This window comes from Hyperoodon ampullatus, assembly GCF_949752795.1.
Source record: "Hyperoodon ampullatus genome assembly, chromosome: 11".
Classification (NCBI taxonomy): domain Eukaryota; kingdom Metazoa; phylum Chordata; class Mammalia; order Artiodactyla; family Ziphiidae; genus Hyperoodon; species Hyperoodon ampullatus.
In genome coordinates, this window is record NC_136924.1 from 70,559,144 (window position 1) to 70,578,928 (window position 19,785).

The 19,785-nt window shown below is 41.4% G+C and overlaps 1 protein-coding gene across 1 annotated transcript; it reads right to left on the reverse strand.

Moving 5' to 3' along the window:
* Positions 1-11,327: 11,327 nt before the first annotated feature.
* On the reverse strand, positions 11,328-12,289 carry LOC307060236 (PPP2R1A-PPP2R2A-interacting phosphatase regulator 1-like; the record flags this gene model as incomplete). Its single annotated transcript, XM_079714670.1, has 1 exon — positions 11,328-12,289. The coding sequence occupies exon 1, from the start codon at positions 12,192-12,194 to the stop codon at positions 11,328-11,330; it is 867 nt and encodes a 288-aa protein (XP_079570796.1). The 5' UTR covers positions 12,195-12,289.
* Between the last annotated feature and the right edge of the window lie 7,496 nt (positions 12,290-19,785).

The following is a 19,785-nucleotide window of genomic DNA, read 5'->3' on the forward strand; positions in this document are numbered from 1 at the left end:
CACCCCACTCTGGGCTCATGTCACTCACGGCAGCCAGACAGTTACTTGTGTAGGTTAGATGAGAGGATAACCTAGTTACTTTAACACTTAAGGTTGCCTCTCCGATGAGATGCTGTGAAAGATAACTTACAGGTTAGAGAGAGGAAGATCACTTCAGTTGTTCTGTTTTCTTAGAGCTTGCTTCATAATCAAAAAACGCTGACCGCATCATCTGTGATCTTAAGTAAAAGCACAAATTTACCAGTAAGGTTGGGGCCCTGTTTCCAAAAAGAATTCAGAACCTCTGCTGCACATCACAACAGATTTCAGTATTTTAAAAGTCACGTCATGCTAGTAAAAGAACTTGTTCTCCAGGATGCCATGTGATTTTTTTTTTTAATATGAAAAAAATCTCCTTTTCTAACAAGTAGCCCAGGAAAATTTGACCAAAAGGTAGAATGAGCAGCCCTGGGAAACCTGCTCATGACCTCAAATGGGTATGACATTTGTCCTTTGCCAGATCCTTCATCTGCCCCCCTCTTCCCTCAGAAGCCATCGTTCTGCAGCCTGGCATCAAGACCCAAGTCCTCAAGAATTTTTCCAGCTCAGAAATTGAAACCCCCCAAACACATTCAAGACTTTTTTGAACCTGGACCCGGGATTAAGACCTACAATTTAATAGGTTCTCTATCATCTCTGTCCAAGCTGACCACCCACACTTTTCCTTTAACTCTAGACTTCCAGGAGAGTGCAAATTCCTTACCTTTTCATCTTTGAATTCTCAGTGCCTACCACGATGCCTCATGTAAAGAAGAAGCATATTCACCCCTAGATGAATTGTACTTCCCTTTCCACATCATGAGATGCTACTATAACTGCCTTGTTTTTTCATTTATTCCATTAACAAATTTTTATCAAGGATCTGTCTACAAAGAACAGTGCTTGGTACCGGGGGCTACGTATGAAAGCAGGTGCTCCATGGACTCCCATCCTCAACTCTGTCCTAATTCTTCCCATGGTGATAAATATGGTTCCTTTCGTGTAGCATCCCCAGGATAAGACGTAGACACAGCTCAGAATCATATACTGAGAAGCAGAGCTAAGTCACCAAAGCCCGGAATGAATGGAGCCAACATCATCCCAGGCAAGTTAACACGAGGACTCTGGTTGTGAGTAAGTGATTCATCAAAACTAGGCAGGGTCAATAAAGCATCAGAACCCAAGACTGATTTCTAAATCAAGGCAACCAGGGCTGGCAAAGGAGTAAAGAGAAAGTATAAAGTAAAAGTTCCAAACACATGGAAGTATTTTTGGCTGTTTCAGATAGTAAGCGGATCTCTTTGGCAAGCCCAAGCGTCATTTCCACAGGAGCACCTCCGCTGATAAAGGACACTCCCTCTGAAATAAGATAGGAACCCTTCCTAAAGAGCTACGACAGAAGACAGCTGATCAAGACTGCAAAGTGAGGATCACTGAAGTTTTATAGAAATTCAGGAAAAGGAAGAATTATTTTTAGCTAGGAGTAGCTTAAAGGGTGTTGGAACTGGGACATGAAATACCCTAAGGTTTTTTGTTTTGTTTTGTTTTGAACAGAGTAATGCTTACTGTTCAGAGTTCTTTTAGACAAAAGAATGTGAACATCAGGAATCAAAAGTCCAAATGCCTTCAGTGGGCATGGGATTAACATAAGCACCCTGAGTGGGTAGACAGGACAATTGAGACTAAACTGCTTATATGGCCACCAAACCTAAAATCTGCCCAATTATACAGCCTATTAACACACTGTGTGGGTGCAATAAAAGCACCACACAGAATACTTCCAGGAGCCATATACTGCCTTGAGCAACTAAAATTTGGGGGCCCCTGATATGTACCAACAAAATGTAAGTGCAACTCAAATTGCTAATATTGATAAAGAAAGTCAGTGTGGGTGCTGACTGTTTTTTCACCTCTGATAGTTGCATTTCCATAAATGTCTTATATCCCTCAAATTCTCATAATCCAAGGAAAATCATACATATTCCAAGGATGTTTCTGCTTTAGTTTACAACCAACTCAAGAAAACCGTGGTCTTTTCTTAAATGACTGAAAACTATGTCGCCCCGTTGATCACAGTCATCCTACACCTTAGTCAGCAGACCTGCCTCATTAGGGTCCTTTAAACAGTCAAATCTCACCTCACAGGATGAATAGGGATTATCCTTTTGAATAGGATACTCAAAGCGCGGGCCCTGAAGACAATTCCAAAAGGGGGTTCCAAAAGTGTCCTGAATAACAGAACTATTGGAATAAGTACATAATGTCCTTCGGGCACCAATTTAAAAGAGAAGTTTCTGCTCATTTGGATCGATTTTTATTATATCACTTTCACAAGTTTCTTATACAGAACTGTATAAAAATTGCTGTTAATTACAAGGAGATTTGGTTTTGAAACTCAGATCCACTTCTCATTAGTTGTATGGCCTTAGGAAAATTACTAATCCTCTCTAAGCTTCAGTTTTTGTCATCATTAAACAGGACAATAATTATACCTACTGCAGAGGGTTGTCATGAGCAAAAAATACAGCAATATAAATAGAACGCTCAGCACGATGGCAGCTATAGTAGCACTCTGAAAGTGGTAGCTATTTCATTCTTATTTTTTAAACAATAAATGTATCTTAGTCTGTTTAGGTGCTATAACAAAATACCAGACTGGGTAGCTTTCAAATAATAGAAATTTATTTCTCACAGTTCTTCAGGCTGGGAAGTCCAAGATCAACATGTCAGCATGCTCACATTCTAAGAAGGGTTCTCTTCTGGGTTGCAGACCACCAGCCTCTCACAGCATCCTGACATGGTGGGGCCTCTTTTATAAAGGCACGAATCCCATTCATGAGGGCTCTACCTTCATGACCTAATCACCTCTCCAAAACACCATCACTTTGGGGTCTAGGTTTCAACATATGAATTGGGAGCAAGGGAGAAAAATACAAACATTCAGACCACAGCAAAATGCATGTGTAATACCTGTATAATATTCAAGTTCATTACAATCCTTGAGAAGCTTTGGGAAATGGTTGAAGAAAGCAAGAAAAGGGAAGGACAAACAACGGTCTGACATTTCACAGTGTGTGGGCATGAGGAATTCCATTTATCCCACACACATCCAGAAGGCAGACTAGAACCAATTAAGTGGGTATTGTAGGACTGCGACTCCTACGTAATATACAGGAAAACATTCAAACACTATCTGCCCCACAGCAAAACTGACTGCCCCAGTTCCCAAATGCCAGCATGACAGCCATTTCCCTTGAAATTTAAGTCCCCTCCCACCCAGAAGAATGCTAGCAGCCCTCTCTGATGGTCAAGCATGTCCAATAAGCAAAATGAGCACACCAGCTCACGCAGAGATTCACAGCTCACTTTGAGTCCTCGATGATACAACTTTGCATATGCCCCTCTGTTGGAGGAAAAAACAATTGGGGATTTTTAATTTGCTAAACCATTTTGTTGACTCTAAGATGCTTTCCTTCCACACGTTAGTATCTCTGAAATCCCAGCCTGTTTCTTTTTTTTTTAAACAAAATTCACATTTTATTTAGGTTGAAATAAGCTATACAAAATTGATTTTCTTCACCAAAAATAATGGCAATATTTTCTGTATTATTCCTAGATAAACCACAAAACACTTATTTTTGTAGTTTCTAGGTTTTGCTTGTAAATCAAGATGAGGCAGTAGATACAGTCATGGAAAAAGACAGAAGAAAACAGACAAACCGGTTGTCAGTATCATGGCCTCTGATCCTGTCTTTTTTTTTTTTTTTTTTTTTTTATTAGTTTCTGCTTTATAACAAAGTGAATCAGTCATACATATACATCTGTTCCCACATCCCCTCCCTCATGCATCTCCCTCCCTCCCACCCTCCCCATCCCACCCCTCCAGGTGGTCACAAAGCACCGAGCTGATCTCCCTGTGCTCTGCGGCTGCTTCCCACTATCTATCTACCTTACGTTTGGTAGTGTATATATGTCCATGCCTCTCTTTCCCTTTGTCACAGCTTACCCTTCCCCTTCCCCATATCCTCAAGTCCATTCTCAAGTAGGTCTGTGTCTTTATTCCCGTTTTACCCCTAGGTTCTTCATGACATTTTTTTTTTTAATTCCATATATATGTGTTAGCATACGGTATTTGTCTTTCTCTTTCTGACTTACTTCACTCTGTATGACAGACTCTAGGTCTATCCACCTCATTACAAATAGCTCAGTTTCGTTTCTTTTTATGGCTGAGTAATATTCCATTGTATATATGTGCCACATCTTCTTTATCCATTCATCCGATGATGGACACTTAGGTTGTTTCCAGCTCCGGGCTATTGTGAATAGAGCTGCAATGAACATTTTGGTACATGTCTCTTTTTGAATTATGGTTTTCTCAGGGTATATGCCTAGTAGTGGGATTGCTGGGTCATATGGTAGTTCTATTTTTAGTTTTTTAAGGAACCTCCATACTGTTCTCCATAGTGGCTGTACCAATTCACATTCCCACCAGCAGTGCAAGAGTGTTCCCTTTTCTCCACACCCTCTCCAGCATTTATTGTTTCTAGATTTCTTGATGATGGCCATTCTGACTGGTGTGAGATGATATCTCATTGTAGTTTTGATTTGCATTTCTCTAATGATTAATGATGTTGAGCATTCTTTCATGTGTTTGTTGGCAGTCTGTATATCTTCTTTGGAGAAATGCCTATTTAAGTCTTCTGCCCATTTTTGGATTGGGTTGTTTGTTTTTTTGCTATTGAGCTGCATGAGCTGTTTATAAATTTTGGAGATTAATCCTTTGTCAGTTGCTTCATTTGCAAATATTTTCTCCCATTCTGAGGGTTGTCTTTTGGTCTTGTTTATGGTTTCCTTTGCTGTGCAAAAGCTTTGAAGTTTCATTAGGTCCCATTTGTTTATCTTTGTTTTTATTTCCATCTCTCTAGGAGGTGGGTCCAAAAGGATCTTGCTGTGATTTATGTCATAGAGTGTTCTACCTATGTTTTCCTCTAAGAGTTTGATAGTTTCTGGCCTTACATTTAGGTCTTTAATCCATTTTGAGCTTATTTTTGTGTATGGTGTTAGGGAATGATCTAATCTCATACTTTTACATGTCCCTGTCCAGTTTTCCCAGCACCACTTATTGAAGAGGCTGTCCTTTCTCCACTGTACATTCCTGCCTCCTGATCCTGTCTTGACCATGAAACAGAAGTGTTCAACATATACTTGCCAAAAAGCTTATGAAGATGAGGCTCAATAAAGGAATGCAAACAGCAACAACCAGATGTGAAACAACAATGGCAGGCTCTTCCTTTCAAATTTTAACTATAACTTGTTCCTTTAACTTCATTTGATAAAGACGAAATCTACACTGAAATCCTTGTTTGGCGAGCTCACACGTTTCTCTTACAGTCTGATAATTTTCTTAACTGTCCCTTACAGATTTTTAACAGCATACTTAAAACTCCTACTATTCAAAGGTCAGTCATGAGCTTCATTGTAATATTTTATAAAATGTATTCCTTGCTCCCATATCTGCTCAAAATTTATTTCTTCAAAGAACTGATAACTCAGTACCTGACAACTGGATCCACAGTGATAAATGTTATGTGTAAAATGACTTATCTAATACAAGTCCAAAGTGCCGTTAGCAGAGATCACACAGAGTGTAACGTGGTACTTCCAATGCTATCTTCTGGAAAAAAGAGTTAGGTCTCCAAAGCATGGGACTTCAAACGGGCCATCTAAACAGGCAGATTATCAGTGAATAATGTACTCAATGGGAGGCCTACAGGTCAAGATATTCAGTGATTAAGTGGCCTACGTACACCTTACAACTTTTCTGTAAGATAGTTTCAAATTTCTCACAGATTTTTTCAAATATCAAATATAAGAGAAAGCCTATTTTAAAAGTCTCTTAGGTATTTTCAGTGGTTTCTGAATTATCTGTAGGAAGCTCTGACTTACTTGTATAGAGTTTAATATATGTATCCACCATTAAATCCAAATTGTGTTTTATATCAAAATTTGTGTTAAGTGAAGCCACGTTCCTTGACCTTTGGTCTGTCAAAGTGTTCCTCAGGTATGCTTTGAGACTCTTTCACCCATTTTCATAGCGTTCACTCTCAACCTTCATCACAGGAAGAATACATAGGACCTTCAGCAATGCATCAACTTTAGGAAAAAACTTGATGTCTGGCAGATGAAGGGCTTCATAAATAGTGGACGGAAGTTCTATATCTTTCCCTCTGTGTTTCCACTTGATTCTGCAACAATGCAGCTCAGCAGAGAGCGTGTCAGGATTAGGTAAATCACTTCTGTACATGTCAGCACTATGCTCCTCTGATGTATTGAATTTGAGCTGTCCCCTGACAGAGGGTACCAGAGATAAGCATTTAAGAGCTTTAAGGTGCTGTTCTGAGAATATATCTTTCAGTTCCTGAATAATGTGTTCCACTGTTGGAACACTTAGAGTTTCTTTATAGTAATTCTCAGAGGTTAGCTGAGATTCCAGGTTACTGTGCTGAGCTCTGCAAAATTGCCCTGGGAGTTTTATCAGAATATAAAGTTTGGTTGCCAAATTTGTGACTTCCTCAAACCAAAATTCATGATAAACCGGTATTTTCCATCACTTCATTTAGTGAATGCAGCACTGCAGTCAAACTACTGGCTGCAAAGAAGACATCAGAAGTTTGCCCCTGAAGATTTTTCCCAAAGGCTCTTGTAAAAGATAGAACATTTTTAAGAACAACAATGGTAACAATGAAATCAAAATCTGTTACCGCAGCTCTCACAGACCTCTAGCATCCATTTCGGCTGTGTTTGCTAACAGAAAAATGTGTTCACTGCCGTTGTCTCAAAGCACTTTCTCAGAACCTCTTCACCAGAATTGATCCGGCACTCCAGCAGTGCTTGAAAGTTATCAGGAGTAGAGAGACCTTCTGGGATTTCATCAGCTTCATGTCCATCCAGAGGTGTGTTCTGTTTTCCCATAAGAATCAAAATTTCAAATAAAGATTTTAAGTATTCTTTGTTTTCCTTCTCTTCAAGGGTTAAAAGTTAAATGTCTTCATCCTGCTCTTCACCCCCTTCTGCACTGGGGTTCTGAGCATTGCTGTTGTTTATTTCCTTATGTTTTCGTTCCTGTTCAGAAGTTTCATCAATTTTTTTCTGTTTCAATGTCCTGATTTCATCTTCACTCAATTCTTTTATTCTTTTTCTGTGTCTACTGTGTGGATTATTCAAATGGCTGGTAAGATCAAATATTGTTGGTCTTGCATTATCTCGAAGAACTGTCCTATAAGGACTAGTTCTACAGATCATAGAAGTCTCAAAGCGTTTGGCACACAATCGATAATGTTTATTTAGTTGATCGGGGGTTTTATCTTCTAAGTCTGCTCTCCTACAATTCTCCACCCGCTTCTGGCATCTGGTTGGATCTCGCGGGAACCTGAAAAAAGCCAGGTCCGACTGCATGCTCTTCCACGTGCAGTTGGGGTCCTCGCAGAAGTTCGGCATCACCGTCTGCCAGCCAGCCGGCCCAGCCCTCCCCTCCCCACCTCCTCAGGGCAGCCCACCAGCCTGTCGGGGCCGGGGAGGGGACCCAGCCTGTTTTATAATCCACAGAGTCTTACAATTATATCACCGAGTCAGGAGTCCGTTCTGTGCGGTCCCTAATGACGTCATCACTTCCGCTGAACTGCGTGCATGATTGTTACTGTGGGTATTGAGTTTACATGCTGTTAAAATGCCTTTGGAAAGACACCCTATGATTTGGCATTGAAACTAAAGTTAATGTGTTCACAGAAAGGCACAGAACAGCAGTGGACTGCAAATCTGCTTTTAAAGAAGCAAATATTTGTCTTTGGAGGAATGACCAAAAATACATGTTTTCTTGCAAAGCAACAGCCAAGTGCTCAATGTTAAGAAAGCGTTGCATCACAGTTTATTCAGCAATATTTCTTCCCTATCTTAGTGGTAAATGAAATAATGCTGCAACTTCCAATATATTGTATCTTAAATTTGTTGAAATACGATGTTTAATGACCTCAGTGATTGGCATAATTCCTCAGGATCATAAATCCTAAAATCAACACAGATGTAAATAAGAAGCAGATAGATCTATTTAAACCAGTCATCCAAAAAAAACCCCAAAACCCACTGAATCCGATGTTTTTCCCAGGATAGATCCAGAAGATATAGATAAGAAATAGTCTTAGGGCTTCCCTGGTGGCACAGTGGTTGAGAGTCTGCTTGCCGATGCAGGGGACGCGGGTTCGTGACCCGGTCCGGGAAGATCCCACATGCCGCAGAGCGGCTGGGCCCGTGAGCCATGGCCACTGAGCCTGCGCATCCGGAGTCTGTGCTCCGCAAAGGGAGAGGCCACAACAGTGAGAGGCCCGCGTACCGCAAAAAAAGAAAGAAATAGTCATAGATAGATAAATATGTTCAGTACAGTGATAGCTTGGTTTTTGTCCCCTCGGAAATGGTAGATCCCATTCTACTGAACACTTCCACCCAGGAAACCTGTTTATCTCATGTTTACATCCTCAGAGGGATGGATGAGAACAGGTTAGAGAGGGGAAGAAGAGTGCTGTCAATGGTCTGCATGGGAAAAGAGGGAGCTATTGAGGTTGGATGCATGAGCAGCATGAAGAGGAAACATGCATGGAAAGTCACTGAGAGTCTCAGCCTATGTTCCCGGCCCTGTGCTGGGTGGCTGGTACTCTGTGTTTTCACCCTTCATCATCAATTGACTCATTCACCAAGTACTTAAACTGAGTGCTTGTCATCTCCCAGGCTTACTGGAGCTTGTTGGGAGGAGAATGTTTTTATATCCTAAAGTTCAAGGTATAACTAAATGCTTCCCATTATACTTGAGAATGTAGTTAGGCTTAGAGCATCTGGTATTGCTCCATTTTACAGACGAAGAATCTGAGGTCTGGGGAAGTTGAATCACATGCCCAGTGACACTCAGCTCAAAAAGGCAGAGGATTCCATCCATGTTTTTAAGACTCCAAGCCCATGTGTTTCCCACTCCCTGTGCAGCCTCCCTCCACACTGGAGAGCAGGATACAAGGAGTGTCTGAGGCTGTGGTAGAGATCACAGAAAACAGAGACTTAAGGAAAAAAGAACAAAAAGAAAAACAACCTAAGGAATAGTAAAACGAAATTTTTTGTGATATTTTATAGCCCTTGTATATTCACTATAGGAATATCTAATTTTACGTAATACTTCATAAAGATTTTCCTTTACTTGGTCTTCCCAACAATGCTATAAAAGGTAAAGAAGGTCTTGTTTTTCTCAGTTTACAGGTAAGAGAGCTGAGACCAAAAGAGGTTAAATGGCTGTCTGAAGGCACAAAGACAGGAAGTAGCAAACCTGGGTTTGACCCATGTCTTCAAACAGCAAATCCAGTGGTATTTCCACTGTACCATTTTGACCCTGGGTTAATAAATAAACATTATGTATGTATGAGGCCAAGATCTTCTGATGGGCAGTGTGAGAATAAACCAACACACAAAGACAAAAAGAGTATTTATCCATTCGCATAGCTATTATGCAGTACCGATCTTCTTCATAGCTTTGTAGATTTTTGGTTATCTTAGCATTTTCAGTTTGTTTTTGTTTTGTTTTGTTTTGTTTTGCGGTACGCGGGCCTCTCACTGTTGTGGCCTCTCCCGTTGCAGAGCACAGGCTCCGGATGCGCAGGCTCAGCGGCCATGGCTCACGGGCCCAGCCGCTCCGCGGCATGTGGGATCCTCCCGGACCGGGGCACGAGCCCATGTCCCCTGCCTCGGCAGGTGGACTCTCAACCACTGCGCCACCAGGGAAGCCCAGCATTTTCAGTTTTGACATGATGGTAGCGTACATATTGGCCTTTTATTCTCCGGCAATGAAAGGCATGTCATCGCTAAAACCTGCAAAGGATATGGTACCCTAACCATGATTTAAAAATAAAAAATAAGAAGTCAGAAGCAGATTTCCCATAATAACCACCACAATGGATGACAGAAATAAACTTCTGCTGCTGTCCCCCTCACTCTTAGCCCCACAGAAGAAAAGTATACACAATGGATACATCAATCCAAGCATCCTCCAAAATTTTATCAAAGTACATGACTTAAAAATAGCCCTTCTACCTCATTTTCTAAGTGCATCAAAAAGAAGTTTGGCAGTAATAACTGCAAGAATTGAGATAGAGTTTAGAAATCACAATAGCAAGATTCCTAGAAATAGATGTATCTTTTCTGTCAAAATGTATTAATCATTGGTCCATCTCTTCAGCCCTGTGGTTCTGGGGCAGTCAGCATAAGTGCCTGATAGATTCTACTCAGACTAAGCAATGCACTTGAACCTGAACTTGCAGGCCACCAGAAGCATGATTTCTCCCTTAAGGATTTCCTGTCACACTCAGAGTAAAAGCCAAATCCTTTCAATGGCCTAAGGGCCTGTCTGATTTTGCTATTCTCCTTGCCTTTTGGCTTTTCCTCCTGCTCTCCCCTTTGCTCACCTCCTCTAGCCACAATACCTCCTTGTTGCTCTTCAAACTCACTAAGATGCCTGTAGCTGTTCCCTCTACCTGAAATGTTTCCTCACTCCACCCCACCCCACCCCACCCCAGATATCTGCATGGCCAGCTCTTTTTTTTGTTTGTTTGTTTTTGTTTTTAAATATGTTTACTTTTATATATTTAATTTTAAAAGATTTGTTGCAAACTTTTATATTCTGTTTTTTTATTACCATCCCCCATCCACTTCTGTACCCAGAAAATTAAATATTCAAGGATTCCTGGGTAAAACAGACAACCACTGGATGGATAAAACTAACATTTAAAAAATACCTGTACATAGGTAAGTTATTGTTCTTCATCAAATAGAAATTAGCAATCACTGAAAATAACATTAAAAATTAGTGTGGGCATGAAGTATGGAATTTTAAAACATCAGTTTACTATGCTGATTAATTCAACATTTATATTTGCATCAGAACGTAATAATCGCATAAATAAATAGAGCTCTCAGTTATTTTAAAAAATCAAGGGATAACATATGTATTTAGACATATTAGCAGCGTAAAGATGTATGCTTCAACACACTTATTGGGAAAACGTCTGAAAATATTACTACACTGAATTCAAGGGCACCCGCAGGAATCTGACATAAAAGTTCTCTAGAATAACAACATTTCAGGAAATTCCAAAAAAGGAAAAGGGTAAAATAGGAAATAGCCTCAAATTAATCGACAAAATTCAGTGCTTGTTCCAACTTCATTTTTCTCTCCACTGCAAAAACAAAAACAAAACCGAGTCTCAGGATGGGTGGGTGAATCACTTAGATGAAAGTTCATCTACTGGAATAAATGGAGAGGCCGCTTGGGCAGGTGACACAGGAGAGTCGGTGGTAGTGCTGACTTTCGCTGGTGAATTACAAGAAGATCCGGCACTGCTGCTGTTTCCATCAAGGGTATCAGAAGATACACACACACCAGGATCTGACAGCTGTGCAACGTCAGAAGAAAGCATGCTGGTGATGCCCTGGAAAAATCTCTTTGGCTGATATTCAGTTTCCATTTCACATTTTCTTTTCAATGGTCCAAGAACACTTGGTCTAATGCAATTAATTGGACTCTGGCTTCTCCGGGTAGTAAATCGGGTCGTTGGGCTGGGAATCGGACTTGGAGGCAATCCATTGCTACTCACAAAACTTTGCAAGGATGGTGAAAAACACTGCTTCCCAATTCCCCGGGTGGGTGACGGTGCTGGCGACACCGGAATGAAATCGATGCGTTTCAGGGAGGCGGATTTCTCCACGTCGTTGTCACTCAAGCTGAAACTTTCCTCCCAGGAGTGGCTTATCTGCATTGCGTTCTGCACCTCGCGCTCGTGGACGGTCTCTCGATTGATCAAGTCCATGCCCTCCTCCTGTTTGATCTGGTGCAAGCGGCTGCTGTGCATGCGGACGGGGGAGGCCGGTAGTAGCAGGCCGTGGCGGTTCGCGAACGTTGTGCTGTTTCGCCTGGCGCTCGGCGCCTCGGCCTGGAACACCGGCAAAGTGTCACTGAGGCCGTGGATCAGGGGGGCGCTGTTAGACCTCCTGAGGCCCCCGCCGCCCCCGCCGCTGCCGCCGCCCTCCGCCGGGCTCCCAACCGTGCCCGGAGGCAGCTCCAGGTCCAGCTCCATCTTCTCCTGAGCCATGTCGCGGGCAGGGAGGCGGGGGCGGTGCTCAAAGACCTAGGATTCCCATTCCCCGCAGTCCAGGGCCGCTGCCGCCGCCGCCGCCGCCGCCGCCACCGAGAGAATCTCTGGCCAGCTCTTTTAAGTCTTTCAAGTCTTTGCTTAAATACAACCTTCCCAGCTAGGCTTTCCTAAGATACCTGTTAATGGGCTGAAGGTTGTCCCTCCAAAATTCATATGTTGAAGTCCTAACCCCCAGCACCCCAGAATGTGGCTGTTTGGAGGTGGAGGGTCTTTAAAGAGGTAATCAAGTTAATTACCTATCTGGGCAGGCCCTGATTCAATGTGACTGATGCCCTCATAAGAAGAGGAGATTAGGACACAGACATACACAGAGGAAAAACCGTGTGAGGACACAGAGAGAAAGTAGCCATCTATAAGCCAAGGAGGGAGGCCTCAGAAGAAACCAATCCTGCTGACATCTTGATGTCAGACTTCTAGCCTCCAGAGCTATGTCACTCCGCCTGTGTGGTACTTTGTTATGGCAGCCCTTGCAAACTAATACAGTACCCTAATGAGAATTAACCTCACTCCTTGCTCCTTTGTTTCCTTTTTCTGTTTTATATCTTTCCAAACTCCTTACCATTATCTTACAGATCTTTCACTTGTGCATTTTGTTTACTGTTTATCTCCCTTTGCTAAAATCTAAGCTCTATCAGGGCAGGAATTTTCTTCTGCTTGGTCATTGCTGTTGCCGCGGTTCCAAACAGAGACTAGCCCATGGTATGTGCTCAGTAAATACTGTTGGATTACTGATTACACCTCCATCATCACCATGGAATGCCCTGTGAGGTGAGAGAAGACCAAAAGGCAGTCAGGGCTCTAAGGAGGAAGGAGAGAGAAGTTTGGGTGCTGACATAAAGATAATAAACTCTGCTTTGGGAGCTCGACCCACTTCTGAGCCACGTTGGGCAGCCACAAGCAGCTCTTTATCTTCTCATTTTGCCTATGATATCTACAGAGCTCACAATGGGCATCCCCTCCTCTGCCTTTGATATTGTTTCCTGTCTCTCCTCTGCATTTCAAACCAAACCAGATGCGTAGGAGGATCCGATCAGCTGAGCATCTGGGCTTGATGGGAACCTCTCATGCAGCTGTGCGGTGGGGGGGTGCTGGCTGCTGCTTTTTGTTCTGTATCTTTCTCTCATAACTTCCTACACACCAGCTGTTCGCTTTACTGCAGTTAAATGTATCTGTGTTTTTGTATTACAGGCCTGGGTGTTCTCTAACGACAGGAACCAGCTAATGAGAGGTCTCTTATCCTTCCTACAGATTTGTTTTGGTGCTAATGTCTTCCATGATTCTGTCCTGAATCAGTATATTTCCTTCAAAATTATACACACACACACACACACACACACACACACACACTCACCATTCTACTGTTCATAGCAGATCTTATCAATAAGATAGGAGATATATATGCATATATGCAGACCTTATATATATTGAGCACCTCCTATGTTCCAGGCAATACTCCAGATGGTAAGCAAAACAAACCAAAACCCTTAACCTCACGGAGCTAAGATTCTAGTAAGGAATTGCCTTAGCCCAGGTGCCTCATGCATCTGCCCACGCAAGCTGAGTTCTAGCCACACTGGACCTCTGACCTTCCCCTGAGGCCTCTGTCCCCTTTCATGTCTCCAACTCTTTGCTTTTCCAGGTCCTTGGGCCCAGAATCCTATTCCATCCTCTATGCACTCATCCACCAAACATTAACAAAGCACCTGTAAAGTGCCAGACATTTTTAGTTCCTGGAATACAAAGATGAACAATAGTTCCTGTCCTTGAAACGTTCTCAACATAGACACATAAATAATTAAACTTTTGTGTGATAAGTGCTAAGAGAGAGATGCAGATTATGCGTGGCCAGTCCTGAAGATGGAGCAATTAACTATGACTAGGTTGTAAAAGGGGAGAAAAAGAGAAAATTTCACAGAGGAGAAGACATTTTAAAAAATTGAAATATAGTTAATTTACAATGTGTTAGTTCAAGTGTACAGCAAATTGATTCAGTTACATACACACATATATGTATATATCTATGTCTATACATATCTATATCTAGCTATCTATATATTTTTTTCAGATTCTTTTCCATTATAGGTTATTATAAGATGTTGAGTATAGTTCCCTGTGCTATACAGTAGGTCCTTGTTGTTTACCTGTTTTATGCATAGTATTGTGTATATGTAATCCCAAACTCTTAATTTATCTCCCCCCTCCACCATCATCCCCTTTGGTAACCGTAAGTTTGTTTTCTATGTCTGTGAGTCTGTTTCTGTTCCATAAATGTGTTCATTTGTATCTTTTTTTTTAGATTCCACATATAAGTGATATATGGTATTTGTCTTTATCTGTCTGACTTACTTCACTTAGTATTATAATCTCTAGGTCCATCCATGTTGCTACAAATGACATTATTTCATTCTTTTTTATGGTTGAGTAATATTACACTGTATTTATATACCACATCTTCTTTATCTATTCATTTGTTGGTGGACATTTAGGTTGCTTCCATGTCTTGGCTATTGTAAATAGTGCTGTTATGAATATTGGTATGCATGTATCTTTTCAAATTAGAGCTTTCTCCAGATATATTCCCAGGAGTGGGATTGCAGGATCATACGGCAACTCTATTTTTAGTTTTTTAAGGAACCTCCATACTGTTCTCCATAGTGGTTGTATCAATTTACATTCCCACCAACAGTGCAAGAGGGTTCCCTTTTCTCCACACCCTCTCCAGCATTTATTATTTGTAGACTTTTTGATGATGGCCATTCTGACTGGTGTGAGGTGATACCTCATTGCAGTTTTCATTTACATTTCTCTAATAATTAGAGATATTGAGCATCTTTTCATGTGCCTGTTGGCCATCTGTATGTCTTCTTTAGAGAAATGTCTATTTAGGTCTTCTGCCTATTTTTTGATTGGGTTATTTGCTTTTTGATGTTAAGCTGTATGAGCAGAAGATCTTGCATACCCTATGATTTAAATCGTTGTTTAATGAACTACATTGAATTGAAATGCCTAAGGGTGTCAGTGAGTCAAGCAGCCATGTGAGATTCATAAAGTTCCTGCGCACTCATTGTGCCTAAAAGTAGCATCTGCAGCGATGGCAAGATGAAAATGTCACAGGTGAAACAACTCAAAAAAGCATTTCAGCTTTTCGAGGACTGCGACCGAGTCTGTGGAGCCGCCCCAGGAGCCGGAGCTGTCTCATCCCCTCCTCTTCCACTTCCCGTTGCAAACAACAAAGGCCATTCGTACCGAAGTAAAAAAAAAAAAAAAGCATTTCACAGCATATGGGTTTCAAAAAGAAATGGCGCCTACTAGTAAGGACACAGCTGGTCGATTTCTAGGCGGTATTGAGGTGAAGCTGCAGGCACATTGTCAAAGTAAGATAGGAGATGCAGAGAACGAGCCAGACGGTTAAACCCGGTAGAAATAAGGCAGGGACTGTGACTCAAGGAGACATGTAGGGTCACCGTGAACATCCTTAGCAGCTGTAAAAAGAAAAGAGTTGAAGGAAGGGCCACACAAAAGAGAAGCAACCAAAACACAAGGCTGGGTGGGGTCAGAATTATTCGGGTGTAATAGCTCTCCCACCCTCTGGTTGGCGCAGTAGCCTGACTCCAACAAGATACAAGTGTGCCTGGTGTGGAAGCAGCAGGGAGAAGGGAGCCTCACGCACAAAGCAGCACGAGCGCTCCTGGACCAAAAGGGAGAAGAAAGCTTTTTAGGTCCTTCAGGTAATACTGCATGTTGACCTAAGCTCCTCTATTTCCCGTGGAGCAGTCTATTGGAGAAATAGGATTTTTTTTTAATTAAAAGAAAACTATTTTGATTTTAGAAACCAAAATACCACTGTTTCTGATTTTGCTTCATTACAGGGTCAAACATTTGCACACGACTTAGATATGCCAAAACCTGGCTTTATTTATTGTCCATAAACAATATCTAAACTAGCAGACTCCATCCAACCACTAGGTGGGAGCTGGGAGGAGAATGGAAGAGAGAACAGAGATATATAGGTCAGAAGCCCAGCGGAAAACATACGTTACACTCAAACTGGGTAATGGAAAAGAGTTGTTTTTTTAATGGAAGTATAGTTGATTTACAATATCGTGTTAGTTTCAGGTATACAGCAAAGTGATTCAGTTATATATATATATATTTTTTCAGATTATTTTCCATTATAGGTTATTATAAGATATTGGATATAGTTCCCTGGGTTACACAGTAAATCCTTTTTGCTTATCTATGTTATGTACAGTAGTGTGTACCTGTTAATCCCAAACTCCTAATTTGTCCCTCCTCCCCTCCCTTTCCCCGTTGGTAACCAAAAGTTTGTTTTCTATGTCTGTGGTTCTGTTTCTGTTTTGTATATAGATTCATTTGTTTTATTTTTTAGATTCCACATATAAGTGATATCATATAATGTTTGTCTTTCTCTGCCTGACTTACTTCACTTAATATGGTAATCTCTAGGTCCATCCATGTTGGTATAAATGGCAATATTTCACTCTCTTTATGGCTGAGTAACATTCCATTGTATATATATACTGCATCTTCTTAAACCAATCGTCTGTTGATGGGGACTTGGGTTGTTTCCACGTCTTGGCTATTGTAAATAATGCTGCTATGAATATTGGGGTGCATGTATCTTTTTAAATTAGAGTTTTCGTCACTTCTGGGTAAATGTCCAGGAGTGGGATTGCTGGATCATATGGTAGATCTATTTTAAGTTTTGTAAGGAACCTCCATACTGTTTTCTATAGTGGTTGCACCAACTTATGTTTAAAAATTTTTTTTATTAAAGTACAGTTGATTTACAATATTGCATTTGAAAAAGTTTAATAAGGGATTGGCTTTTTTTAAGGTGTGGAAAGAGTTTAAGGAACCCTATAGAGAAGTAATGGGATGCCCTGAAGCTAAGAATAGATGGAAGCCTGTTAGTGAACAGGGTGGAGAGCAATTTCTGGAACCAGGAAAGAGAACTATATGGAAGAGGGCTGTCTGCAAGGAGCTGAGGTTTTGGGTAGAATATACAACCAACCTGCATGGCAACTTGGCCAGAGGGTTCCAGAGGAACACATATTCTAACTTTATTCTCTTCCTTCAATTTCCTGCTAACTTATTTTCACTTGCCAAATGCAATCAAAAGCCAGACAGCCAGCACATATAGGGGGCAATTCATGTATGTCAGCTTCTCTGGGGACAAAGTAGAGTGGGAAAGAATAGGATGGATGTGGAGGGCCAGATTGGCCTCATCCTTTCTTCCTGTCCTCAGCACCCACTCTTTTCTTTGTGCAGGTGAAAAATGCTTGCTTCCAGCACAGGAAATACTCAGAATCTCCTCAACTACACTGTATGGAAGATGTAAATGTGGTCATAGTCCCACCTGAAAACTGAAATATCAGTCAGTCCCCATTAGTACTCTTCATGTAAGAGGGGAGGGAGGAGGAGAAACAGGACAAAGATTGAATAACAGAAACCATATCTGCTATAGTTCCTGTTTTTATAGCTGTTCACAGGACCTAAATTAATAATCATGAATTCCTTCTTCCACCACCCATTCCGTTTTCCTCTTACCCCCTGCCTGCACCTTCACTGGATGGAGTCCTTCACCTGGTAAAGTGACTAAACCTCATTCCTATAGAAAAGGAGTTCCTGAGGATCGTGTCTCTCTTGGGTTGATGCAGTTTTTCATTGATGAGACTGTTGAGCAAGTTGACAAGACAATCCAGTGACCCCTTTGGTCCAGTTACAGTCTACCTAGCCCTCAGGGTGTAGCAGTAATACAGTTTTCTCTTGGCGATTAGGATCAGTCATCCCAGCCTTGTCTACCTGTTTTTTTCAACAATAAACACTCCTTGAAGTCGATTTTAAAGATAAAGTCACTATATTGATGGTTGCCTCCGGGACAATAGGACCTCAGCTTTCAACCCTTGGTATCACTGCATTCTCCTCGTTTAACTGTCTGCACTCAAATCTTAAAATCTTAACCTGATTTCAGGGCAAAATCACTGTCTTTACTTTCATTCCTATACGAAGCACTGCATATGAATGCATATTATAGTATAAATGAAAAACCAGGAGAAAAACTAACACTTTTCCTGTTACTGAATTGGATCCATACGTTGCTCTTCTGTCCCAGGCAACCAAGCTGAGTGTCACAGTCACAACGAGTTTTCTCTGGCTCTACCCCCATCTACTTCAGTACAATCACCACTTTCTCCTTGGACGATTGCATTGGCCTTGCTTCTATTCTTACCCCTCCTATAGACCTATTCTCCACCCAGCAGCCAGAGTGATCTTTATGGAACATGAGTCATATCAAGTCTTTCCCACACTTGAAACCCTCCAGTGGCTTCTCTTCAGTCCTAAATGCTGGTTCGTGTCTCAGGGGGCTTGGGTCTCACACAAGCTCACAAATTAGTCTTCTGAAATACCTGGGTGTTACCATCTGGTGCTGGGGGAGGAGGCATCCAAGGCTTCTGCCAATGCCAAGAACAAGAGCAGTGCTGACAGTGCCAGCCAAATGCTAGCCACTGCCACGGATGCCAAAGCAGCTGCCAACGATTACGTCAAGACTCCCTATGAGGAATTTGAACGATTTCATGTCGCTGCCAAATTTATCAGCACTGCCCTCCAGACTTGAAGAGGATCCTGGCACCTTATGACTTATGTCCATTGGCATTTGGAACTTTTAAATCTCTTTATTTCAGACTCCTTGTCCTAGGATGGAAGCATTTGTGAATCCAATTTTAAAGGTATTCTTCCATTTATGGCTCGATTTCTAGAAGACTGGTCAAAAACAAGTACGATACCAAATTTTTCTCAAATCATTACACTGAGACTCATTTGGAAGAAGAGAGGAAAAAATGCTAAACCTCAGCTTATCCCAGAAATAATTCTCATCCCATCAACCCTGAAGCTTAGCTTTGGTACCTTTCAGCATTTGGAGCCCATACCCAAAAGTATTAACTCCGCTTTATCCTCGAGTGAATGTGCAATTTACATATGTGCTCACAATCACCACCAGTCTTTTTTAATTGGTGGATAGTTGCTGTGCAAGATTATATAAGTTACAGATGTACAATCTAGTGATTCATGATTTTTAAAGGTTATACTCCGTTTATAGTTATTATAAAATATTCACTGTTTCCCATGTTGTACAATATATCCTTGTAGCTTATTTTATGCCTAACAGTCTGCACCTCTTACTCCCTTACACCTACATTGCCCCTCCCCTCTTCCCCCTCCCCACGGGTTACCACTTGTTTGTTCTCTATAACTTAATCATCACCAGTCTTGACCTCATCCTGCAGGAGCTTGGCAAATAATTGGTGAGTGACCTGTAGAATAGTCCCAGGGTTCCTGATTTTTTGGAGAAGGAAACACTTTAGACAGCTGACCACTGGCTTTCACCTTTTATGGAAAGACCTATACATGCTTCAGTGCTGGTGTCATTTGTCCATTATTCTAGACAGAACTAGTCCAACTTTTATCTCTATCTCTCCTCTCTCCTCTCTGTACCACTGTACAA